At 33.8% G+C, this 26930-nt stretch overlaps 2 protein-coding genes across 9 annotated transcripts; one reads left to right on the top strand and one right to left on the bottom strand.

Moving 5' to 3' along the window:
* The first annotated feature begins 11662 nt into the window (after positions 1–11662).
* LOC129292898 (probable ADP-ribosylation factor GTPase-activating protein AGD14) lies at positions 11663–19183 on the top strand. 4 transcript variants are annotated; one of them, XM_054930585.1, is made up of 14 exons: positions 11663–11876; positions 12338–12444; positions 12970–13031; positions 13382–13469; positions 13551–13612; positions 13681–13768; positions 13937–14374; positions 15235–15819; positions 15909–16070; positions 16174–16311; positions 16385–16465; positions 17564–17726; positions 17834–17879; positions 18908–19183. In XM_054930585.1, exons 2-14 carry the CDS (start codon positions 12346–12348, stop codon positions 19047–19049), a joined length of 2154 nt encoding a protein of 717 aa, XP_054786560.1. In that variant the 5' UTR covers positions 11663–11876; positions 12338–12345; the 3' UTR covers positions 19050–19183. The 4 variants fall into 4 exon arrangements, with proteins under 4 accessions (XP_054786560.1, XP_054786558.1, XP_054786559.1 ...); XM_054930583.1 differs by having other exon boundaries at positions 13681–13777; XM_054930584.1 differs by having other exon boundaries at positions 12300–12444; positions 13681–13777.
* A 455-nt stretch (positions 19184–19638) lies between these two features.
* On the bottom strand, positions 19639–26025 carry LOC129292899 (uncharacterized). 5 transcript variants are annotated; one of them, XM_054930589.1, is made up of 14 exons: positions 25750–26025; positions 24827–24918; positions 24374–24652; positions 23790–23863; positions 23195–23354; positions 23061–23085; positions 22897–22986; positions 22335–22506; positions 22174–22247; positions 21644–21713; positions 21447–21518; positions 21227–21369; positions 20804–20877; positions 19639–20317 (listed from the first exon to the last, which is right to left on the bottom strand). In XM_054930589.1, exons 3-14 carry the CDS (start codon positions 24609–24611, stop codon positions 20262–20264), a joined length of 1248 nt encoding a protein of 415 aa, XP_054786564.1. In that variant the 5' UTR covers positions 24612–24652; positions 24827–24918; positions 25750–26025; the 3' UTR covers positions 19639–20261. The 5 variants fall into 5 exon arrangements, with proteins under 5 accessions (XP_054786564.1, XP_054786562.1, XP_054786565.1 ...); XM_054930587.1 differs by having other exon boundaries at positions 25846–26025; XM_054930590.1 differs by lacking the exon at positions 24827–24918.
* Positions 26026–26930: the final 905 nt, after the last annotated feature.

Below are 26930 nucleotides of genomic sequence, written 5' to 3'. Positions count from 1 at the left end.
TCATAGCCCCAAACCAAAGGCATTAGCTAATTTGTTGAAAAACTTATTTTAGAAAATGTAATCTTAGGAATTTTGCTCTACCATTTAAAATGTTTTACATCTCTATTATAAATTCTTAAAGATTCTTTTTAATGGAATCCCATTTTGGTACCTCTATTTGGATAAGATTGTTTTGAAACACTATGATAATTCTATTTGAATTCATGTAGCCCTTTTATTACCATAGTAGATCCTTTTCTATCATAATAGTTGATGTTTATGAAATGTTTTATTATAAGAAAATTTATTTTCTACCATGATATATTTTTAAATAATCATTTGTTTCTTAATTATCATGGTAAGGTTTTAAATTGTTAGTTTTGTTCTTTCTACCATAGTAAGCCTTTTTATTATTATGGTAGTATTTGGAAAATTATCTTTCATTTTTATTACCATGGTAGAAATCTTTGATTTTTATTACTATGGTAGACATTTTTCTACCATGGTAAATGATTTAAAATTTTTGATTTTTTTGATAATAATATTGTTTTTCTTCTACAATGGTAAATGATTTAAAATTTTTAAATTTTTGATAATAATATTATTTTAAATATGGTAAATCCAATGTGTAAGTAAAGGATATTTCATACTTCACTTTTGCAAATTTCATAATAAAAATAAGTATTATTTTTTTATGGTTCAGTTGAATTTTCATATTGTTAGCTAATGCTCTCAAGGACAAATACATTAATGTTGTGTTTGGATGGCTATGGATTTGTATTTGAATTTGGATTTGGGCTAAATTCTTTGTTTGGATACATAAAAATATGTGGATTTAGATTTACCCCAAATTCAGATCCAAATCCCATCCTAATTCCTTTATAATTTAAAATACTCTCTAAAACCCTATTATTTTAAATCTTAGTCTTCTCATCTCTTGCATTGCAATCGTTGCCTTTGTCCTCATCACTTGTATCTAGCATTGTCATTCCCTATTGTTACTCTATTCTAATCTCTCTCGCTCAGGTGCCATTCTCGTCTCTCTCACTTAGGTGAGTCCAATCTTTTACTTCCCTCATCTCTCAAAGCTTCTCTTTATTTCATCAACACTCACATCATCACTATCCTCTTCAGTCTCTTCTTCCAGGATCAGCGTTTTATTGGAAGCTTATGCTGTCATCATTATTGTTTGAGGTTTAAATAATTAATAATAATTTAGATTTAGTGCATCTTTATAACATTCACTAATAAATTTGAAACCTAATAAAACTACTTCTAATCCCATTCACATTAAATATATATCTAAGAGTACCATTTTGAAAGAATGATATTTGGTGCTGTGGGTTTTATTTGTCATTCTTAATTGAGTGCATAATTTTTCTAGCATAACCCTAACTTAATTACAACGCCATGAAATGCTAAAATGTATTCATCTTGTGCTATTTTGCTTCTAATGATGTTTGCTTTTGAAGTTATAAATAAAACACAATTTTGTTTAGTGCACTGAATATGTGAAGCATCATATAATGAGGAACTTTTGGGAAAAGAGGATGTAATTCCATTGCTTTTACATGAAAAATGCTGTCATGCCAAAATTAAGGTCACTTTTACATGTCAAAATTATAGGCAATGTTCTATTTATTTGGTTTTAATTAATTTTGTAATCCGTATGGATTTTCATCATGAAGAAGCTCAACTTGATGCTTGAGTAGAGATGACAAGTTAGCTATAAGTACAAGGTAGTAGAAGTATATAGTAATTTTAAGGGGTCCCTCCTCAAAAATGTTAAGTATAGTTAGAAGGTTTGATGCTCAAAGCACTTTTTTCTAGAGATTGAAAATTTGCCCACAAACTAGAATGGAATTCAACATTAGATACTATTTATTTTCTACAGTTAGGCATGACTTGACCTTGACTTGTGCTGGAGCATTAGTTATTGGTTTTAATCCTGATCTATTTTTGAATTATAGCAGTTTGCACATCGATTTAGTGCTCATTGCTTGTAGTAAGAACTCTAAAATCTTATTATAGTCTACTTAGTATTTTATTATGCATTTTAAACTACATATCAGCTGATAGTTGTCTAATCATTATTCTTGATCCTGTTTTTTCGTATTATTATTTCAACATGTCCCAGTCATTGACACTCTTTATTTACAAGAAGCCAATACATATTAGAGATGATTTTTATTGTTAAGTGACTTCTTTTAAGACTTGTCACTATTAAGTTTAATGTGGCATGTGAAGAACTATTTATAAATTATTAATTTGTTTAATTCGTTATGCTTCTTTTGCTCTTCATAATGACTTGTAACTGTTAAGTTCCTTCTTGATCATTGTTAATAGAAAATGAGCAGAAAAGAATTTCAAATTCAAGCAATGTTGAGAGCAAGGAGCAAGCACATTCCATCATCTTCTTCACTTTCTCAGTTAACACCATTTGAAGTTATTGTACAAGGTTAGTCATCTAACTTAGATTGCCAACAAATTGAAAGGAAAAGGAAAAATCAAGATCAAATGTCATATGGAATATAGAAATGGATAATTTGTTTGGTCAAATGCTATATGAACAATTAGCACTAAGTAACAAGAGTGATGGGGAGTGGAAACCTCAAGCATATCATGTGTAACATCCTTAATTTTAAATCAAGATTAATTAAGTTTAAAAGACTAATTAAGTGTATTTGTGAGGTGTGTGGCCAAAGAGGCCTAACGAGCGTGTTTGGTCTTGATTTCAGTTTTAAATGTAGGTCTGAAGGAGAATTAGGTCACTCGGGAATGGAAGAGGGAGAATTTCAAAAGGAAGTGATTCTATGCCATACGCCGTGGCTTATGGTTATTCTACCACAGTGCATATGTGACAACCTACCTGGAAGAGGCTCTTTATGCCATGTACCACGGCACATTGTGCGTCCGCTGCAACACATGGTCAGAATTTTGTAGTATTAAGTCACGAACCTAAAGTAAAAGAGAAGAGGAAACAAAGGTAATCAAAAGAGTGATGAAAAGCTGAGCTAGGGCTTAAAGAAACTGATTATTGAGAGTAAATTAGAGCTAATAAACACTAAAGGTAAGCTTCCTTACTTAAATCTTCCTCTCTTCTTCCATTTTCTTGATGGTAGAGGTTAGGGTTTGATTGTTAATGGTGATTTTTGGTCCATAAAAGTTATAGGTTTGAACCCATTGACTTAAATAGAGTTAATGGGAGTAGATTGAGCTAAGTAAACTTGGTATTTATGATTTTATGAAGATTGGTAATTGGAGGATATTAAATATATGAAATTCTCATAAATTATGTAGTTGGGAATAATGTGGTTGCATTGATGCCCATTTAAGAGCTCAGTGTTACTAATGAGATTTAAAGGAAGCTAAGAAGCCTTATGGGTACTCTTACATGAGTCAAGAATAAATCTTAAGTATTAAGAAGTGATGAAATGTTAGTGGAAAATAGCTCAAAAATGGATATTGATATTTTACAATGGTAAATTCTTGTAGTGTGACTACCATTGACACCATTCAAGCTTCTTGGAAGTTTTGAGAGAGTAGTTGAGGGGTGAAACCTTTGACCTCTTAAAGGTTTGAGGTAATTGGGGGAATTCTACCTTATGCTTGTGTGTGTTTATTAGTTTATTGAGTTATGATTTATCATTGAAATGTGTAAAATAAAAAGAAATGCAAGTATGGCTTAATTTATTAGGAAATCCACTAGATCTAATTTGTGAGTTTTATGCTTTGTGGTATAAAATTTCCTTGAGAACAATAGTGGTGGATTTTTGTATTAATGTTTATTGGAAGTTCAATGATCTTGCAAATTGAGAAGTAACATAAATTTTTGTTTAAGTGAAGTTCAATGATGTTTTAAAATAATGGAGTTCAATAATTTTGATAGAGTGAAGTATAATGCTTGTGAAGTTAGAGTTCAATGACTCATTTGTTTTAAAGTTTCATGAAATGTGATTGAGAAATTCAATGATTGTGTAATGATGAAGTTTAATGAAAATTGATATATAAAGTTCTATGAACTGTATATGTATGAGTTATGGCATGAATATGTATGGCATGATCTTGAAAGGCGAGAGTTCGCCTAAGAAATGGAGTAGATGATAAAATCCATGTGGTAAGGCCTATTCGTGTGATGATTTGCCTGGATTGATTCTGTCCATATTGTCCCACTGGTTCAATGAAGGACTATCCCACTAGTTTAACAAGGGACTCAAACCTAGCTAGCTATCCATCGATTCAATGAGGAAGTTAGTCTAAGGTGTATGACACCCCATAGTGTGAAAAATGGGAGAAATCGTGTTTCATAAGTGAGTTGGGTGCGCCTTGGCCGGGTAATCCCCTCACAAGTGTTTAGACTAGGAAAGTCAAAGAATATAGACTATCCTATTGAGTTATAACCCACGATTTCAAGTCAGACGAATAAGGAGAATATAAGAGAGGTGTGATCATGCATATAGTGAGTAAAGGCATTTGATGTCTATATTGAGTCCATAATGATGACATCTTGAGTTGAGTCTTAATTTCTGCCATTATGTTTGTCAATAATTTGTGTGACCAACTCTCTTATATAAAAAGTGCTAAAAGCACTGTTTCCCAAGTAAATGCTATTATGTGAGCTAAATTATAAATATCTAATTTCAATTGTTTCACATGGATTAAAGTATTAATATTAACTACTACTTGCATTTAAACTAATTGGCATGCATTAGTATGAATTAGTTGGACCTTGGTTACTGAGTAGTTATACTCACCCCGTCATCTTCAATATTACAGAGAATAGCTCAAGAGGTGTGGACAGAGAAAAATACCCAGCAGCTTAAGATCACAATCCCTTATAGTAGGCCTCCTTATTTTGAGTAAACTTATGTGTATGACAATTTCAATTGCCAATCAAGATTTCTCTTTTGTTACTTACTTGCATTATGTGAAGTGTAATTTGTAATGGTATTTTAGGCCCTAAAGAGGGAGTTGATGATTATGTGTTATAGTGATAGGGCAAAAATACTAATGTAAGTGAGGGTAGAGAATATTATATGATGATCGGGGAGAACTTGATAAAAATTATGGTAAACTCCCCCTTTTTATGTTTTTGAGTTTAAAGGGTGGAGTAGTAAAAATTTAATTTGAAAATATTTCTTGTGTTATGGTGTATTGCACGAGTTGGTTTTGATGATTTATATGTGGTCATATTGTTGTGAGTGGCTATTAGTCCTTGGTATTTGGTTTGGACACGTGAAGTTGTGAAATCTGTTGCAAAAGTGTAAGTTTTAAAAATGGTGTTCAATTTTTGTTTTAAAAATAATTTGAGTCTAATACCAATGCCATTAGTTAGAGCTCGGGAAGATCTTTCTGTAGACACCTAGTTTGCGTCATTTGAATGTCGAACGGAGATTTCGAACACGTTGGAAATTGGCCCTAATGCTATCAAAATTGACAATAAAATTCACTATCAAAATTCATGCAATTGTACCGTGGCGCATGATGTCATGAGCCGCGGCGTGTGTCACAAAGGCGAACATGTCGCAATGCATGTTCAACAAGCAGTGGCACACGCCTTAAAATTTTTTAAAATTTCTCTTATTTCAAATTCTTAAATAAATGCACTCACTTATGCAATGATTCCTTACTTTCGCATAACTGTGAACTTTGATTTGTCTGATTACAAGACTCAAAAATGATTTTAGTTTTATAAACTTAGGTCCCCATTTTGTTAATCAATCAGAATTTTGTTTTTTAAAGATTATTATAATCCTATTTTCTAATTACTGGGACTTGGATTTAATTATGGGATTAAAAGGAGGAGGATATTACATCATGCTATAATAGATGTGTTAAATGCAAAATTAGTTCTTATTTTGGTGGTTAGTAATGTGAAGAATAGAATGAAGGCTTGGAAAAGGCATTATTCCGTTATTACTAATATCAAAACAAGGACCAAGTTCAAATGGGATGATGATAAGAAGATGGTGGTGATTGAGATAGAAGATGTTATCAAATGGAACGAATATGTTGAGGTATGTAGAGTTTTAATAGTATGAAATTTACTTTAAATTTTGAAGTATGTAAAGTTTTAATTGTTATTAATGTTTCATTTAATAACTTTAATTTTTTTCCTAGACTTTTCCTAAAGCAAGTGGCTATCAAAATAGAAGAATAGAGAATTGGGATGACATTGTCATATCACTAGTGAAGGTGCTGCTAATTTTCAAGATGTTAATGAGAAAATAGATCAAGAAGGAAATGAAGTGCAATATAATATCAATTTACAAGATCAAGATACTTCAAGGTCAAATCCACAAAGTTTTGGAAGAGTTAAAAGAGTTACAAAAGGTCCTTTAGATGATGCAGTAATGGAGGAAGCTAACTCATTTAAAGAATATTTGCAAAGTAAAAAAAAAATCCTAATGGAGAAGAAGTTCACGCTCTAGTCTCCCAAATTCAATGACTTCAAAAAGTGGAAGTGTTTCAAGTCATTAGAAAGCTAATAAAAGGTGATTCAGAAGAGTTTAATTTACTCAAGTCCCTTCCTAATGATGAAAAAAAAAGAGTGGATTCGATTTCTTTCTGAAAGTTGATAGTATTCATGGCTTCCAAAGTAGTTGGCTAGCATGCAAGTGTCTTTGATGCCATTGCATAGTGCTACTTCCTCTACCTTGTTTACTTCTTTGCTATCTCTACACAATAACAAGTGGGGTTGTCTATTTAAAGGTACCCTTCTTCAATTTCCTTTCAAATATGGTGTATTATTTAAATTATCAATACTGTGGTTCATAATTCTCATTTCTAGGTGGCTTTTTAGCAAAATGGGCACTAGTACATAATTGATATTTGATTGTCCTCAGAATAATTGTAATAATGAGGGCGATGATGCTTGGTTAATTTAGGTGTTTTGGGTATAACATGTTATCCTTACCCTCCAAAGATACGCATTAGTAATTTTTCTTCTTGCCTAAGAAAAGTAGCGATAATCTATGATGCAATAAGTCTGGACAAGGGAAGGATCTACAAGATTCAGTTCAAGGCTTCACATAAGCACAACTTTTAAGTGTCAATTTGATTAAAATGGAAGGCATAGGCAGTTTTCAAATTCTAGTTCCTTCACAACAAGCTTGAAGTTTAAAAATTCAAATTTTAGAGAAGGTATTTGTTTTTATTAATAGGCTAGATTTTAAAATGAGGAATGATAGATATGAAATAAAGGCCTTTCATACTAACATAATCTACAACTAATAACGATTGACAATAGAGACCGCCAGGCTCTCAGAACTACTCCTATTGCTAAGTGCCAATAGAGTTTACAATGCTCTTAGGCTCCTCCTAGTCTTACCATATGAGTAATTGTCAACAAATACCCCCCAGCTTGATGCGTTGTTGTTTATTTGAAAAAAAGTTTGGTAGCAGCTAATAACTTTGGAGCATACATATTATTTTTTTTTTGGCACTGGACCCCCAGTTCCCAATACTTGAAATTAAAGGGCTGTAATCAGAAGGATTGACTATAGACTATGGTATAGTCTAGCTAGGCTATGGGCTCTCTGGCATTGACTTAGATTAGTCACTTATAGGAAATAAAATGGAGGTTGACTCTAAGAATGCTTATTTACTTTTTAATACATGTGTTAGCCTGCATCCTCACCATTATGGTGCCATAAAACTTCTTGCAGACACTTCATGAAGACTATCTTTATTGTAGCATCAGTCACATCTATGGAGGAGACTTCTATGAATAAATTGGCTGGATATACACTTGGGTTGCTGGAAGAAGTGCTTCTCTTCTCTTCTATGCCTTTGTTTTTTCAGGTCCCTTATTCTATGCAAGCAAAATAGGATTTGTCTTTAAGTGTAGATTGTTAAGGCCTACAAGTCCAACTAGGTCTTTCAAATTTATCAAAATTTTATTGGTGCTATTTTTTCAAAACTTTTGATGCTTTCTACTGTATTTTCTTGTGTTATATGATGCTTTCTTGTTTTAACTTTCAGAAAGTTGATGATATTCAATATTTCTACCAGTTGTTAAAACATTTCCATTTTTCCCTTTATTTGACATTGATACTATAACATATAGAGATACTTTAGCTTTTATGAAATGAATATCAAGTTGATAGAGTAATATAAATTTTTCTTTTTCAACTGGAACTTATTTGTAGTCAAAGGTTTCTTTGTCTTTTCTATATTAATGCTTTTCGATTGTATTGGAACTAAAATTCATTGCAGCCATTTTGAATATGTAGTCAGAATATATATACTCTTATTATCTTGATTTGCCTCTTTGATAATTTCTTCCAAGTGGAAATCTTTTATACCAAATTCTTGGCAAGCTTTTATTTCCATCACAAGTTTTATGGATAGAGTTAGAACATTTTAAATGACCATCTCGTTTATTATGATATTGGCAAGCTTGTATGCCCTCTACTTTCATTTGTTCGAGCCTTGTGGCTTGAGATTTTCATTTATTTTAGGATTTCATATGTTTGTGACTCATAAAGTCAGATTATAAATGTGAAGAAAAAGCAAAAATGAATTTTTTTTTTTTTGGTGTTTGAAAATTTTGGTAATATTCTTAATATTTTGCTTTAATTGGTATTGAAAATATTTAGTTTTGGTGTTTCAAAATTTTAACAAAGTTCTTAATATTTGTTTTATTGTTGAATGGCAAATCAATTATATAATTAATCATTTTAAATTAAATTTTTATTTTGTTTCTATTGATCAAATTTTCTAAAAAATGATTAGGATAATATGGTTGAAGGGTAAAAATTTTGGTTGATAATTTAAATACAAAATAATAAAAAAATTTAAAATAGAATTGGATTATAGTTATTTGAAATTTCTTGCACAATTCAAACAAAGAATTTTAGTAAAATTTGAAATTTTTTTAACTATCCAAACAAAAAAATTGAAATACATGGAAGATTTTAAATGTGAAATTTTAAATCTTAATTTCAAATCCAAATATACAAATCCAAACGCTACCCAACATTACTTCATCTCCTTTGCTCAAGAAGCCTTACAATTCTTCTTGGTTTTGGAAAGGCATTTTCTCATGTGCTGATCTTTTAGTTTCAAAGTTGAAATGGAAAGTTGGTTCTAGTACAAGCATCCCCCTCAAGAAACCGCTTTGATATCCTGTTGAAAATGCTCATAACACTTTAGATGCCAATTCTCTCAAAGTTTCAGATTTAATAAATGCAACCTCATTCCTCTGGTTGGCATAAGCATAAGTGGAATCATTGGTTACTCTACACCTTATACAACAATCGAACCACTAGAAATATACTGTGCATTCCTCTTCCTCTTTCTCATCAAGAGGATAAATTCATTTCGACAGGATCAAGTCATGGAGAGTATACTGTTCGACAAGGTTTCAAATTTCTTTCATCCCCAAGTAGTGTACAACTTCTTCACTCACATAATGCTATATAGAAGTTCATATGGAAATTAAATTTGCCCTTCAAATGCATTCACTTCATCTAGAAACTCATTTATAAAGCACTTCTATTTGGCGATGTGCTGGATGATCATCATCGCTCTTACAATTTATTGTGTTCTTTTGGATGCTTTACATCTGAAACTCTAGATCGTATTTTCGCTTTGTGTGACTTCACTAGATCACTTTGGTTTGTTTGCTTGAACATTATGACATGTTCATTTTCGTCTGTTGATCTTATCAATTGATTATTGCATATTTTTCATCAACTATATGTAATTAACTCAATTGAACAAATTACCCGTATTATTGTCTTTTTGAACTTATTTTGGTAGGCTAGAAATCAGCTCATTCACTAGGGAATTCCTCAATGTTCTGCCAGTTTTATTAGACCATTCAACAACCATAGATTTGTATTACAAAATGTTTGCTAATGGGATGTGAATTCTCACTTTGAGATAGCTCCTCAGCATATACGTCTTTTACCTCTATCGATAATGGTTTGTACCTTGCCATATTGGGATCTTACTTGATGATCAATTCTTGCATGGGGTTTACGGTTAGGAAGCAAAATCACAATTCAAATCTTTTTTTCCTTTGTCTTTGCGTTGCTATAAGGTGGGTTTGTAATTTACACTTGAACTATGGTCCATTTAGTTTAAGCATGAAAGATTTATGGGAGAATTACAATCGAATTACAAGTTGTCAATACAGTTTACTTTAATTGTTAATGAATCTTATAGTAATTAATTTTTTGTATAGAACTTTAATGTAATTCTCCCAAAATCTATTGCTTCAAGAGAGGTTACTTCAAGAATATCCTCTTGAGCAGGGAAAATATGGATGTTGTGATTGAAGATCTGCGTGTCTTATTTGTCTCATTTCAAGAGAGATTACTTCAAGAAGGTCCTCTCAAGTAGGGAAAATATGGATGTTGTGATTGAAGATTTGCGTGTGTTATTTGTCTCATTCCAGCCTCTAACCCTTCAAGTTGTTTAAGAATATCTTCTATTCTATTTTTGGTTTTTCTCCTTGGTTTTGTAATGTTTATTATGTAACTTAAGCATTTCGTTGTATATTTTATTTTTAATATGTTTTTCTTCTTTAAAAAAAGAATTTTGTATAGAAATACCTAAAATTTTCAAGGGAGAATGGCAGGGAGGGTCTCAGAGGAGAAAAAATAGCAGAACACAACTAAATGCTCATCTATTCATAAGTAAATCAATAAACCTATATTTGTGAATAAATGAACTTTTAATTATATTCGGCCCTCACTGTAGATCCTTGCGGCCATTCTCCAGTTTTTTCAAGCATTAAAACCAGCAACTACAAAATTTATTATTATATAAATGCCACGTAGGATGCCATCAGCGTCCGGAGGTTGGGAAATGAAATTGGAGGACATTTTTGTCATTGCGAATTCATTCCATCATTGTCGGAATCTGCATCTTCGTTCCTCCCATTTTTAAAAGGAATTTATGATAATTCTTGGAAATGAATTATGGATAGGAATGTAAGTTCCATGCAAAGAGATAAATATGTTTAATATGTCATAAAAAGAAATAATATTTGAGTTTAGTAGGACAATAATATTTATAATAATTTAAAGTATATTAAAATAGCTTTTCTTAATTTTTTAAATCATTAACATATTTTACAAAATTTAATTGTCTTAATTTCTATAAAAAATTTAATTACCTTAATTTCATACAAATATTTTATTTATAAAATATTACTTATGTTTATTATGAATTAAAAACACGCTATTTTTTTAAAATAAACCATTTTATTTACTACTCATAATCAATATTTACTATAAATTTTATATTTTATAATAAGGAATTGCATGATGATTATATTATAAGTGTGACGTGGACGATTATTTTGAACTCCACAGTATTTTCCTTACAAATATACCTTGCTTTGCTTATATAAATAGCAAAGAGAACCTTCTTTGGTCAGTAATTAGAAGGAATATATTATAACTATAAGAGTGAGTTTCCCGAGCCGCGATGTTTCTAGAAATTAAAAAAATGTTATGGTCAAGAAATCTAATCTTAGCTTAAAAAGACAGACTAGTCGCCATGTAAGACTGGCTTGACCATGGACCGTGGTTATAAGTTCAACAAGCAGATCGACGCCACAGAATAGAGACACGTCATTCTCGTAGGATCGTTGCACCGTTAAATTTATCACACATAATTTACGCCCCCCCCCCCCCCCCCCCCCTCCCTCTCTCTCTCTCTCTGCCTTTTTCTTCACATTTTTATAGAGAGGAGAAAAGAAGAAGCAGAGTTTGGCTAAAGCTCTCTGAGCTGTACAAAGCCGTGATTTCCAACTCAGTAAGATCTGCTACTCTTTCTCTCTCTTCCTCGTCTGCACTAGCCGTGGATCCCTTGGACATCGTCTTCGGCTCATGAAAAAGCTGCAGAAATAGAAGTATTTCTTGATATTCAGCTAAATTGAGGTTAGTTCCATTTTCACTTTATTTCCTCAGTTCTTCTTCCCTTGGTTGCCTCCTCTTCTTTAGGTTCATATAAAACCAGTCAACCTTTTTGTTTTTCTTAGTTGAGTGTGATGCTTTCTGAAAGTTTGTTTCATTGCTGTGTTGTTTACATTTGAACGTTGATCGCTAAGAAAAGGAACGAGAGAGTTTTAAAATTTTCTGTATGCATTACTATTAGACATCAACGAACTTAGTGTGAGTCCTATGGAGTAAAATGTTTGACGCCATTGTATTTGTATTGGTTTTTTTGAATTAAGTGCGTGAATTATCACGAGTTTAAAAGCATGAAGTTTTTACTCTGTTCGCCGGTTTTACTTTTCGAGCAAGTTATTGAAGTTTGATGATCATGTCTGGTAAGAAATTTTGATTAAGTGAGCGTTGTAGGATTTTTCTGTAATATGACTATCGCTCCGACTTGACAGAAGAAGAGATGGCGAATCGACTGAAGGAAGATGAGAAAAATGAGCGAATAATTCGAGGTCTTCTCAAACTACCAGCGAATCGCAGATGTATTAATTGCAACAGTCTGGTAAAATAACTCTCATGTGCTTCTTACACGATTTTAGTAGTCAAAAGTCATTCATGTGATATTTCCATTTTTCATTGCCTTGATATTTTATTGATGAAATTGACTTGAAGTTGCTGTATTCAGCCAAACTCTGTAATTCTGTAAATTATCACCCAATTTATTGCTACTGATAATATACAATGGTGGAACACAAATAATACATTGCGGCAGGTCATTAAGATTATGCCGTTTCCTCTTTAGTATGTTAGAATGTGCTAAAATGGACAACAAAAACACTGACAGGGCAGTCAGCAGGAGCCAGGAGTTTTAAAACTCTTCTCCAACGTGTGCCAAAATAGGTTCATAAAATTTCTATTTTGTGTTTTTCTTCTTTAGGAGTTACAATTAGTTTACTGCTTTTAACTCACATTGTTTCGGTGGTCTGTGGACATATTTGTTTTAATTTCTAACCAGATCCTTCTAGAAATAGCATTGTGCCTGATCCATTTCACTAATACCTGTTTTTTCTCTTTTTCATCCAACCAGGGGCCGCAATATGTATGCACAAATTTCTGGACATTTGTTTGCACAAGCTGTAGTGGAATACAGTAAGCCCTTAGCTCCTTACAATATTTTTTGTATTCTGTATTAGTCAAGTTTCTAAAAGTAGTTACCATAGTTTCCGAATACTACATGTTTCTATAGTGTATGCAGGCCTGCTCTGCTGACCAGAATCACTCATTGTAATGGACTTGATCTTTGTCATGTGCTTATGGTTTGCATGCTTTTCATGTATTTTACTTGAGCTTCTACTTCAGCTATGTCTAAGGCATGCTGCCTTATTCTGTGTGAATAAGTACATTGTATAATCTTCTGTACTGTGGAGGTGAAGATAGTGTTTTCTTTCTGCTGAATGCATTGTACCTGAAAGTGAATTACTTTGTGTGTCAATTTCCAGCCGAGAATTTACGCATCGAGTAAAGTCAATATCAATGGCCAAGTTCACCTCGCAAGAAGTTAGTGCACTTCAGGAAGGAGGGAATCAGGTATATAGGCTTGTTTGTACTTATGGTGCACTTGAGGAATTCCCTTTCATTGGTTGATTTGGCTGTATTTAATTCTTGCAGCATGCAAAAGAAGTTTATTTTAAACAATGGGATCCTAAAAGTTATTCTCTCCCTGATAACAGGTAACTAGTTGCTTGTAATCTATTATACTTGCCTGATACGTTGTTCTGATTGGCATGTTTGGTGCCAGTAATGTTGGCAGGCTCCGCAACTTTATTAAACAAGTTTATGTGGATAAAAGATTCACTGATGAGAGGACCTATGACAAATCACAGAGAGTAAATACAGTAAAGTCTCATTTGTCCCCAGTTTGAATTCACTATTTTTGGAATAGATAAAACATTTTGTTTAAAATTGAACGTTAACAAGTACACTATTTTACTTTATAAATACCTGGAGCCTTTCCATTATATTACGTCTCCTCTCTTGCATTGCATGTTGTCCAGGGTGACAAGGATCATTTCTCTGAAAACTCGAGAGTTCAATCATATCAGGGTGGTCCTAAAAACCCACCATGTGATGACACATATAAACACCAATATAGTGACAGCTCTAGTCTAGGTGGAAGAAGTCCTGGGCATGATCAAGAAAGTAGGGAGTATAGTAATGAGAAGAGAAGTCTTAGTCATCCTCCAATTATCAACGATTGGCGCCAAGAAGATAGAGTTGGAGATGAGAGGAGGTTTGAAGGTCGTAGAGGATCTGATGGAGATTATAAGCTGGAAGACCAATTGCCTGGGCAAGCCAACAACCTAGATTCTTCAAGTCCACCTGTGGTTCGGTCTGTCAGAGATATTTTGGGAGAAAATGCAGTTCCTCTTCAAATAAATGGAACCCCTGAAACAAATAGTGGAAAAGCTAATGATGGCTTAGCTCTCACACAGGTGAAATTATTATTTGTGATGTTCCTTATGATTCAGCCATTTGGGCAATCTTGCTGCAAAGCGTGCTGTTACTGTAGAGTTTGTTAGGTGTTAATCAGTGCTAAGTTGTTGGCAACAATTTGTTAGCATATTAAAGTTGATCATTAGCTTTCAACATCTCACTAGGCTATATATTTTAGGAGGCTTTATTTTCCCTTTTAACTTCTTCGTTCAACTGTATTCTATATTCTGTTATATATAAAGGGCTAAGAATTTCATGGCTGACAACTTGTCCAGTGACATTTAGTAGGCATTTCTTCCCTTTTAATTAGGAGTGAAATTTTACCCAACAGAGATAAACTGGTTGATTTGTGTTTAAAATGGATGAGGCTTTGTTGCATTTAAATGGATTATGACATTTTGTTATGCATGCAACTGTATTTCTTTTGTGTAACCATGCAGTAGGCAGGATGCTTTTGGTTTACCATGTTTACCATGTGGTATGTATGAGTTCAATATTATATTTTAGTCTTGAACACTGAAATTCTAATGTCACCCAACTGTATACACGCTCAAAATTGAGGCAGTTCTTTCTTAATAAATGCCTTTATTTCTACATTAAAAAAATTGTTTATTTTATATCCTGTTGGTTACTAGTGGATTTATTGTCATCCCTGAATGAGTTGATCTTTTCGTTTACCATCTTTAAAAAATTGGAATTATGAATTAGCATGAACACTAACTATTCCCTCATTCCCTGTTATTGCTGTATTTTGACATCTCATTGTCTTTTTCTCTCTATTGTATATTTGTATTGGGGTGCTCAATAATGATTTTAAATTGTAAATTATATGACCATAGCTGACTGCTTATAATTGCAGAGGACTGTATCTTCCAGTAGCTTCGCATCCAGCATTGGAAACCCTGCAGAAGTTAAGCTTGAGACTACTAAGAGCCTTATTGATTTTGATGATGAGCCTGAGCCTCGGGTAGCTCCAGCAATTATTTACACCCAACAAACTACCACACAATCCATTGCAGAGCAACCAAATTCCAGAGATGACAACAATTGGGCCTCTTTTGATGTGACCCTAGAAGCAAAAGCAACTCAAACTCCTTCAAATGTAAATGCACTGGAATCCATGCTTTCCCAATTGTCAGTATCATCATCATTACCGGCTCATGCTCCTCAAGTCCAACATGGTTCCAGTGTTGTAACACCTGTTCCTGGGAGGAGTATGACATTACAAAGAACTGGGAACCTATCATTTTCACCTGCTGGGCCTGCACCAGCACCATCTCTTACTGCTACTGCCGTTGGAGCTGCAACTATTAGCAGCTTTGCGACTTTTCCATCTGGTGGTTCTTCAGCATTGCAGCATCCACAGCCTTTGTTCCCTCCCAATGTTGGTCAGTCTTTGACTCATCAGTCTACACCACAACCAATAGGAGAATCGAATAATCAGGCATGGCTTATGGAAAAATCTTATCTAACATTCTGTTTATGCAGATGCAATCTTTGTTCACTTTCTTGTTTCATGGAAATATCTTGCAGCCATGGAGTATGCCTCCAGCTCCAACAATACATGGCCATCCGAGCATGTCACTGCCACATGTATCCCATCTTATCTCTAAGCCTGCCACTGAGACTAGCTCCAGTGCTGCTCCAGGACTGTCTGTTGAAGTAAAATCAAGTGGAAGAAAAGAACTTCCTGAGGTACTCTTCCTTCTTGTTTTACTTCAAAAGGCATCTACTCTGTACACTTGATGGATGTGTGTAATGTACAGTATTACTTACAATAGCTTATAAATTTCTGCAGGATCTTTTTACTGTAAAGTATTATTGCTTCCCTGCTGCAGTTCCAGGATGGCATATGGTCCCACCTCAGGGCAATGGAATCTCAATGCCATATAATACTGTGGTAATGCTATTGCAATCCAACTGCATGTGCATACAGGTTTATTCTCTTAATCTGCAGCTTATGCATTTGTGTAAGCATTTCTCATATGAATGCCTACTCTCTGTTACAGCCCATGCCAAATCTTCAGCGACCATCAAAATCAACAAACCCATTTGAAATTGGCAATGAACCACTTCCGGTTCAAACAACTGTACGTGACTTCTGTTATTTTAGAACAATAGTGTTATACATAATATCTTAGACCTTTGAAAACTACATAACCTTATCCATGTATGGTAGGTCATACATGATATTTGAATGAACCCACTGATTGCTGAATGGGGATTTGCTTCTTTTACCATTCATTTGGATGGGGAGAAAAATAAAGAGGAAAGAAAACTGACGGAAAACTCCTAAAAATAGTAAAAAAAATTTATTAGTTTTGAAAATTTCTCTTCCTATTTTTCTTTCCTCCATATTTTCTTACGACTTTTCCCTTCATCCAAACCAAGCTTTCTAGTACAGTATAGGTTTAGAGAGGACAGTAATTTTGAATAATCGTTTGTGGAAGATCAGTGGTATGGTTTGGGTTTTGTCCACCATTGAGTCATTGTTCTAGAAGCTTTTATTTATTTTTTTTTAACTTTTTGTTACTTGTGTGCATTAATTTAGGAGAATCCTGCACTCTAGAGGAGCATGCCTATTAATGGTTTGGTGATTGTGTGAAAAGTATTCTTTGTTTTCTTTATGATCATCATGCATCTATTAAGCTGGAACAAATTTGTCATGCTGACATTCTAATGCGTCACTCCGTGTATGACATGAAAAATCTGGATTTCAAAATCTGTCTTGTCTGTTTATGGTGAAAATTTTTATTATAGTTGTGGGTCAATGCTTTGTATGGACTTTTAAGTAAAGTGCACTATTAATGGGTTATAAATAATGCAGCTACCTAAGATTTTGTATTTATATGTAAGGGTGAATGACATTTAAGGCCCTCTCAAGAGAATTTATCACAATAAGGATTCATAAAATTTGGATCGAATATTGTTTTGTGAAAATACATATGTGTTGTTAAAAGCTAAACCTTAACTATATTTTCAGCTTTTAACAACAACATACACGTATTTTCACAAGACAATATCTGATATAAAACTTATAAGTCTTTATTGTGATAAATTCTCTTGAAAGGGCCTTAAATGTCATTCTCCCTATAAAGAAACTAGTTAATCAGCTTAATTTTATCTGTGTAAAAAAAAAAAAAAAAAAATTGGCTAATGCTTTTATAATTGGTGTTCCTTGTGTGTAGTTTCCTTCGAGATCATCCTTGCAACGTGGTCTGCCAAGTGTATCAACTTCAGGTTTAATGCTTCCTTCAAGCCTAAGTAATCCATCACTTGCATGGAATCCGCACGGGTATGGATTAGTGCAGCCTCCACTAACACAGCCTCATCCATTAGCAATGGCACCAAGTACATTAATCCATCCATCATTCTTCTGTTGATTATTTCATGATTCATGCTGAGGCTATTCCACTTTTTCCCCCACTGTATGCTGACCTGTGTTTTGAAAACCTCAGGGCCTTACACGGGGCAACAAGTGCGAATGAACATGGCAATGCCAAGGTAAAACTATTTGGTTATGATGATATTTACTTTTTTTTTCCCCGTTCTCTGGTACCAATGTGAGTTTAGGAAGCATACCTGTCAGTTGCACGGGTAGATACGGACAAGGGGAGTTACTTGAACTCAGTTTCTGGTTCACAGTGAATGCATGAAAGAGAAGGGAAGAGAGAAAGATGTTTTTTGCTTCTGGATGCAGAGTGAATAAGTCAGCTTTCACTATAGCCTCATAGTGCATGGAACTCCCATGCACTCAGGTAGTTTTGGGACGTGCATGTTGCTGAAAAGCTGTACCCACTCATTTTTCAAATAAAAGGGAATATGGCACTCAAGAACCCTAGTATCTCATTAATATATTGATAAGTCCCCATCTAACAACGTGAACTTGGGTTTAGGCTAAAGCTTGATCCACCAAGACTGCTAAACCCAAAACTCGCCTACATAAAAAGTCACATTTTACAGGGAACAGTTAATCTGTTAGGTATAATGCTTGTAGAGAGTCCTGGAAGAACACTTAATTTGTTAGGAATAGTGCTTGTACAGAGTTCTGGAGTTTTTACTACTAGTCTTGGTCTGTGAAGTGAGGATGAATTTAACTATACAACAAGCAGTCTTATCCCACTAAGTGAGGTCGGTTACATGAATTGTACCACACAATTGTGCTTTACATTTATCAAATTTTTAGAAATGTTAATTAAGAGATCTCAATTAATAACTTTTTAAAATTGTTCTCTTTAGTTTTCTTTTACTTCTTTTAACAGAGTTCAAAGTTATATTTTTCACTCTCCATCTGCCTTCCACAATATTTTTTGTACATATTCCAATTATCTCAAATGATTTTCTATTATTTTCCCCCCAATAGGTGCTACACATTTTTTCTCGTATGTGCTTATTTCTAATTTTTTCTTTACGTATATATTCGCACATTTATCTCAACATTCTTATTTCTGCTGTTCCAACTTTAAATATATGGTTGTAGTATTAAATCTCATAATGGCAGTTTGGGATTTTCAAATCAACTTCATGTGCAGGCATCAGCATCAGGAAATTCGGAGCTTTGGTGCCGAGGGAGCTGCTTTTGGCTTCACAAGCTCAGATCAGCATCTGACTGGTACATTCTCAGCCCCTCCTTCCTCAAACCTCTCTTCTGCAGGAAGGAATCCATTTGGATGAAGCCAAGAACCTAATCTTGTTGCTCTCTGTACAAATCGTCAGAGAGGTTTGTGGTTTTCCATTTTCTGTCAGTTAAAAGCCAATCACTCAGTGTGAATAGTGATTTTCGTTGAGGGTCAAAGTACAATATCTCCCTCGGTCCTGTAAATTGTTTATAACATATTGAAAGTAGCGTAATAGGAGTTGGGGAAAATCATAATTAAAAACCTGTGAGAATCAATAACCACCATTGAAAACCATAAAATCTTGAAATTAAATTCTAGGGTCCTTTTTGCAGTTTACAAATTGTTGTTGCAGCTAAAATACCTGTAAAAGTGAAATTTACATTTCAGACAGGAACGTTTTAGTCAAAACATAATTTTTTAAACGACAAAAGAGGACCATGATCCAAAAAATCAATTTTAACATTTTATGGTCTTGAATAGTTATTACTGATTTTTGCCGGTTGTTAAGTGTGAGGAAAGAGCAAATGAAACTCTTCTGTTAAATGGTAAAATTATACTCCCACCCTCCTGTTGGTGCAATTATGCACATTTGCAATGGTAGCCTAGATTGTGCTGAGCAGTTGTGTTGTATGACTTTGTAACCCTTGTATAATTTTACATGATGTATAATATAGCGCGGCCAACAAATTATAGTCAACTACAAATTTCTTTTTTCCCACTACAGTATACCTAAGTCCATTCCTATGTGGATAAAATACACAGCAGATCCTGGAAATCCACTTTTTAAACGTAGAATCACTATTCTATGTGATGAATGCTGCCAGGGGGCATAGTGCTGCACCCTAAAAAAAAATTCCTACAATTCGCTGCAACATCCTTCTCACCTTGAGACGCTAAAACGGGGGAATTGAAACATGAGGTCAAATAACCTTAATTCACTTGAAGGACCTTGGTCTTTTTTGTCCTCCAATAATTTGACCTCATGGTCCTGAACTTCCCCCGATAAAACAGGCTTCTTTTTAGGCCAGGAAACCAGCAATAAAACTCCTTTAGCAAATTATGATGAACCATCCATGGTTGAGAAGAAGACTGCAAGCATATCCTCACGTGGAAATGAATCAGATCCCATCAGAATAATATGTGAAGATTGCCCTGTATCCAGTGCTTCTGACGGATAATTTCCTTCCTGGCAGAGCTGGATTTGATCATCCAAATCTTCAACCTAAAAGGGAGGATTAAAAAAAAATCTCAACTAATATGAACGTTCCTATGTAGAATTAGTTTGTCGGCTCTTCCATACGACAGGTGCCACCACTATCCATACTGTCAGAAAATAAAAAAAACTCCTTATTAGAATGCATTAAAAAGTTCATACGGATTGACTAAAGAATTAAATCAAGATATATAAGCTCTAAGTCCCTATCAAATTGACTTGAACTATTTTGATAGAAAGACAAACCTAATATATATCTAGATTAACTAAGTTCAGTATAATATTAGAGTCATCTGATCTTGGACATGAAATTTTTTTTTTTTTTTTTGGTGAGTACAAGGAAAGGCCCCGCCAATAGCAAAGAATGTCTCCTGAAATACTTAGAATAATAGGTAGACCACTCGAACTAAATTGTTATATACACAAGGGTTAAGATTTAAATCTTAACCACTTAAGTGATGAGAGTATTTATCACTCATCAATTTTAGTGTATAAAAATTAATATTTTTAATCATGTGCCTTGGCGCTTGGTAACGAGTTAGTACATTGCAGCTCTCGATGAGAATGTATAATTCCTGGGAATCAAAGATACTTACAGTATACAGAGACTGCGAGCCATTCATTTACAATTCTGACCCAGGTGCTGGTCCAGCCCACATCAATTGTCCATCTGCAGAGGAATAAAAAAGCATTAAGTGTTATTTTATTTCCGGATCCTTCATGAATGCTCTGAAGGAGCTTTCTTTTTTGTTTTATTTTTTTTTTTATGGCCAACTGAAGAAGCTTTCAATGAGTGTAACATGACATTGGTTCAAGTACATTTACGTCAGTCGCATTATTGATGGCCATTCTAGTGTTGTAGTGGAATCTAGAACTAAAACTTGACAGCAGCTACATTACTGCTGGGTACAATCGCCACTAAAGTAGAGTATATGATTATTTTCCCAAAAAAAAAAAAACCGTTTATGCTGTGCATTAAATTAGTAATTAAATAGACCAACCATAAGAGGGGACCATACTTCCTCATTACATGATGACTATTAGTATTCCATCCGATCAATAGCATTGCGAAGTACATAGCTCCTGTGGCAAACACAAAATGGAAGAAGCCATAACCATAGGGAACATCATCTTCTGCTGGTGGCGTATCATCCTTCCTGAACTGCAGAGATGTGTCAGATATGCACCGGAGGGAACCTCCTTCAAAAGTGCAAGTCCAGTTCAAATTATGTAACTAACCTGAAAGCATTTGGAATCTATGCCCGTTGAGAATGTAGCAATGACGATAGCTAGTATTGCAACAATAAAGCTCTGTCAACAAGAACCATTTTTCTCATGTCAACAAAGTCAATATACACACACTTTTTACCAAGCTTACAACTATAATACTAGAACTAAGTTTAAATAATCTTTTGAGTGCATGAATTAATATTTACAATTATGCTTAACCAATCTGTTTTGGCTTCAGTGTCTGACTTTCTGATGCAGTTTTCTCCTGCTGGTTCACTGCAGGCACATACATGACCAAAATGTCAAATTCATCAGAAATCAAGACGTAAATCTAAGGGATTATCTGAACAATGCTCGATCTCTATTATAAAGTAACTATTTCATTGAAATCAAGGAGAGGTAGTTAAGTTATTAACTTTATTTGAAAATAAAATAAACTTTCAATTTTATCACTATTTAAATGGAAACTTTTTAAATTTGCATTACATTTTTTTTTCTCATAATCAATAAGTTTAAATACGGATAATATTAAAAAAACATAATTATTACCTTATTAAGTTCCTTATATTAAGGACTAAAAAATCGTTCTAGAAGGCACTCTATAATAGAGACTGGAGGGAGTAGAACAGAATAAAAGATACATATGTTTCACTAAAAGAATTTTCCAGCATGGAGAGGGATCATTGTTAGGTAAGACAAAAAGCTCAAAACTATAGGAGAAAAGAAGCAGCCATGCCTTCTAACGGCACACCAGCAAAGGAATACAACATAAAGCCCCATCAGACCTGGAGTTAGAATACCAGCATTCACCTATAACAGTGAAATTTAGAAATTCCTGTTAAGTTATAATGTAAAATGAATAGAACCAGCAAAGACCCTGATTGAAGTAGAACTTACTTTTGGGTGCAGAGACACATTTGTCATCAGTTGGAGAAGCACTAATGTCCAAGTGATGAAGAAAATGTTGAGCAGGCAAGATGGTTGTGGTGCATACCAAATGTACATCAAAATGATCCCCACCAAGCAGATAACATACGCAGTAGTTGCAAACAATATCACGTGAATTTGGCTGCAAAACATTTATAATTTAAGGCGTACTAGAAATAGAAATGATGTTATCCTAAATTTATCAACTTGTATTTGTATGTCAACCTATACAAATGGACTGGACAATTAATGCACAGCAGACAGCTTAATAATTGTTATCCCATCCTCACTACTATTTTGTTTTATGAATAAATTAGCATTTATTCCCCTAGTTAGCCCACTCTAGACAGTTGAGAGCTTCAATACCTCAAGAAGGAATCATTAGTTCATTAATAACAAATTACCGAAGTACTATGTCTTGCTTAAATGTTTAACAACAAATTCCACCGTCAAAGTATACAGCTATTCCATTAATCTCAAGTACACTGTTCATGCACAGGAATTATTAGTTCATTAACCGAGAAATTCTTACCATCGGTCTGCATATTTTTCAGACACGCAACAATCATTCAGCCATGTAATGAAGCTGATTATGCTTACTAGTTGAATTAGGAGAAAAACCCTGGGGAAAAAAGAACAGATATCACTTCAGGAAATGATATTGATGAAAATCATTTATACAAGGTACAAACTTACCCGGCACCAAAATGAGCAATCTCCCCTGCCAACAAAATTGCGACAGAAAAATAACAAAGGCTATATTAGCGACATTTATTATGACAGGATGCAGTAATACTAAGAAGCTTATTGCAAATATACAATTTACCAACCGTATAGCTGAATAAATGCAGACGGAAGTAAAAACGGGAAGACTGTCATGGCGACCCAGAGAATCAGCTTGACCGTCCACCACCCAGAGTGCCATGAATCCCTCGGTTCGTTCAATTTAGAAGTGCCAGCGGTTGAAAAAAACATCGTGATAAAAAATATCTGATCTAGGATTAAGGATCACTACGGAGACTTTAAGACTAACTCATTGAGCTAAGTGGCTAATGATTGCACTCTTTGGCCAAGAGTATTCGTGATTTTTCTATTCACTAAGTATAAATGGAAATAAATTGGTAAGTCATTATGATGAATGAATATGGGAATACGGCATTTTAAAAAAATAAAGAAAGAAAGAAAGAAAAAGGAAGCGGATGGTAGGTTATTGTTAACAATAGTGCTACCAGGAATAGATTAACATATACTGTGTGAAAAATAAATAATATTGTATTCACTCATTGAAATTTTGTTTTTGTTTTTTGTGCTTCCGGATATTTGTATTAAATTTCAAAGCATTTTAAAGGCAAGGCGACCTTGTTGCCTCCCTTTATTTATACGAGCCTTGTGGAAATCATCAACTATGCTTCTTGCTTAGGATACAAAACAACCGAAGCTCACGCGCAAAACACCATCTGCACCCAAACAGCCTTTCCCACCATCGCATCCTTGGAACCCTGCAATGTGTAAATATGACATTTTGAGCTATTTCCATTATAGGAATGCAAAAGGTTCAGATGAAAACGACTTTAGATGGAGCGGAAATTTTTGAGATTAGTAAAAAACCCAATTTACTAATTTTGAACATAATGCTTTTCATGATTTTAGAAATATAACACTGCCTTCACCACTTCCGTCATCAAACAAAGTATCATAACAACCATACATCAAGATGTTCAATGGTTGTGAGCTTCTGAGAGTTGATCGCATTATTTGATTAATAGAAAATCGGCTCTAAGATAACGCATGCGCCAAGATGAGATGTCAGAATTGCAGGCCTAAATTCACCATCTCATGATGCAAAATCTTTCTATCCACATATTTAATTAAAGTAGTAATGACATATTCGAGCATGGGAACTGATCTGATACCGCGAGAAGCAGCAGTAAGCTAGATGTTATGGTGATAACTAATAACGTGATAGGTAATAAAAGTTAAGACACTCCAAAAGATTTAGACAATCTTACTTTCCATTTCGGTCAAAGCACCACGAGCATAATCCCTGGCTGCCCATGCCAACAGATTTGCGACTAGAAAAATCAATCCGTAGGCATATCTTGCCATCCAAGGATTCGATGCATTGCGAAATTGACTGAACCAGGAAAAGTCCTTTGATATGGTGATGCCAGCACATCTCTCGTTACGAGTACTGCTGCTTGGTCCGCTTTCCATCTCTTCTTCAACGCATCGTTTACTGAAAAGCATCAGTAGAACCTTTCGTTCTAATAAGATCTTCCGATGATGCCCTGAAATGCAGAAACAAACTTGTCTTTATCATGGGAGATACATGACTGTTTTAGCTGTGCATAAACTGAAACTGAAGATTTTAATAAACGATTCAAGTGTCTTCACGTAACTGACGGAATAATACTCATTTCGTTAATTCTCAACAATCGTAGAATTTTCGGCCAAGTGTGTACCTATAAAATGAGTAAATTATAATAACAATCTTATCTGTTTCTCTTGCCAAATCTTCGCTCAAGCTCTCATTTCCAGTAAGTGAAGCGGTCAACTGTAATAAAAGATAATAATTCTCACTGTCTTCTTTGAGGGAAATAAAAGTTAATAACTCATAATCAACGTCGCCACAACCAAATCGACGACGATAGCAATAAAGAATGTTTACTCAAAATAAAAAAAGAAGTTTCCCACAAAATCCACACAGAATGAGTCGATAGAAGATTCCATAGTTCAACAAAGTCCTACCCATCGAAAACTGATTTCTGAACCTCCAGCTTTCAGGAGAAGGTGGTAAAACTCACCCAAACATTATTTCTATGAGGTTCAAAATGGAAATGACACTTCAAGCCTTCCTTAATTGTTTTTCAAACAATCGATAAAATAAAATACACGAAGACGAAATCAAAATCAGAACTCTGTTATCAGCCCAGGCATTTCGTTTGGAAGAGTCAATGTAATGGAGTGATTCGTTTCCTTTAACTCGAAGCAAACGTTCAAATTATGGTTTGTTTACTATTTCCAATTCCGTCGGCAAACAAAACATCCAAAGTTTGAATCGTTCGTATTTCATAGGCATTAGGCAGTTCCATTAACAGTTTTTTAAAGGAAAAAAAAAATCTACTCTGTAATATGATGACATGCAATCCAAAGGATATGAAATTTGAAACAGATCATCCAGCAGAATAGCCATAAAAAGCAACGATAATACATCTGCGACCCGTTATGTCCTTCTTATAGACCAAATTTATAAAAATACTTCTACGAAACATTAACGGAATGCTAAGCAATACAGTCCTCGGCTACCCCAAAGCAAATGCAGAATCAATAATCAGAGCTAGGAGTGACTGAATTAAAGAAAGAGTAAACTAACAGAAATTAAAACCTTGCAATGGAGTTCAGAATCAATAACCGATCAGGCAATACAAAACGCGATCAATGCTTTGCCAAAAAAGAAAATCAAATCTAGAGGAGGAAGTACTCAAGAGATGAAGAACAATGCCGGTATGAAGAAGCCGAAGACGCAAGCGAACACTGAATCATTATTTCTGGAACAGGCTTGCTTCACTTTTCCATCACTACCTCTCTCTCTCTTCTTTCTTTTGAAAGAAAGAAAACAATCAGAGAGAGATAGACTTGTGGATTTCTTTGTGCTTTTAGCTCTTTTAATAATAATTAAGGGAAGTGTATGTATTTAAGTGTGGATATTGCCTTTTGGTTTTTTTTTGGCTCAGCATTGTATGCTTTTTTTATTTTTTATTTTTTATTTTCCCGCCGGAATATCCCAGTGCTTTCTTTCAAAGTCTTCTGCCAAAATTACCCATCTCACTGATTTTCTTTCACCCTATGATTCTATTATTATTTTTATATTTACTTTTACATTAAATGGTTCTTTTGTTATATAAAGTCTAAAAAGTAACTCATTATTTATAATAGTATGAATCAACTATAAATTTTATATTGCTGTATGATTGAGTATCAATCATCAATATCAATAATATGATATATCTTGTGTGAGTAAAATTTTGGTAAAAAAATACATATTTGGTTTTTAATTTTATATTAAATTTTATTTGAGTCCCTTAATTTTATAAACTCTCTTTTCAATTCTCTCTAATTAGTTTTATTAACAAAAAAATGTCACATTAAGTTACTGAATATTGACAAAACTTTTTTAAACGTTGACATATTATGTTTAATTTTTTAAAATAAAAAATATTAACACAAAAATCATCCTTTGAGATTAATAATGTTAAAGTTGGAGGACTAATTAATTTATAAAATTAAAAAATTAAAATAAAATTATATATAAAATTAGAGGCACAAGTAGTGGCAGAGCCACGTACCTGTGAGCGGGGCAAATGCACCCCCTCACATGAAAAAAATTGCATATGTAATATGAAAAATTTATAATTTTACACTCTATATTTTTAGCTTTTTGAACTTTCTAGACTTAATAAAAAATATTTGGGGGTCTAAATTTAAACTCCATGTCAACCTTCTTAATATATTTTTAGTAAAAAAATCTCAATATATTTTGTCCAAATAAAAATGTGTATAATTTTA

The sequence above is a fragment of the Prosopis cineraria genome, unplaced genomic scaffold (genome assembly GCF_029017545.1).
Source record: "Prosopis cineraria cultivar Desert tree isolate PC_DT_omini unplaced genomic scaffold, ASM2901754v1 PC14, whole genome shotgun sequence".
NCBI classification, from domain to species: Eukaryota; Viridiplantae; Streptophyta; class Magnoliopsida; order Fabales; family Fabaceae; genus Prosopis; species Prosopis cineraria.
Note: the sequence above shows the minus strand (reverse complement) of the source record. Positions and strands in the feature narration are given on the sequence as shown.

What these genes read in the sequence shown, in the direction of transcription:
- LOC129292899 (XM_054930589.1), bottom strand. Translation starts at nt 24,611, where the DNA reads ATGCTTTTCAGTAAACGATGCGTTGAAGAAGAGATGGAAAGCGGACCA. An exon ending in ATTGCTCATTTTGGTGCCGG is followed by an intron (nt 22,987 to 23,060) that starts GTAAGTTTGTAC and finishes TTTTTTCCCCAG; the next exon opens with GGTTTTTCTCCTAATTCAAC. An exon ending in AGTCATCATGTAATGAGGAA is followed by an intron (nt 20,878 to 21,226) that starts GTATGGTCCCCT and finishes ATTCCTCTGCAG; the next exon opens with ATGGACAATTGATGTGGGCT.
- LOC129292898 (XM_054930583.1), top strand. Translation starts at nt 12,346, where the DNA reads ATGGCGAATCGACTGAAGGAAGATGAGAAAAATGAGCGAATAATTCGA. An exon ending in GTATTAATTGCAACAGTCTG is followed by an intron (nt 12,445 to 12,969) that starts GTAAAATAACTC and finishes TCATCCAACCAG; the next exon opens with GGGCCGCAATATGTATGCAC. An exon ending in ATGGCTTAGCTCTCACACAG is followed by an intron (nt 14,375 to 15,234) that starts GTGAAATTATTA and finishes TTATAATTGCAG; the next exon opens with AGGACTGTATCTTCCAGTAG.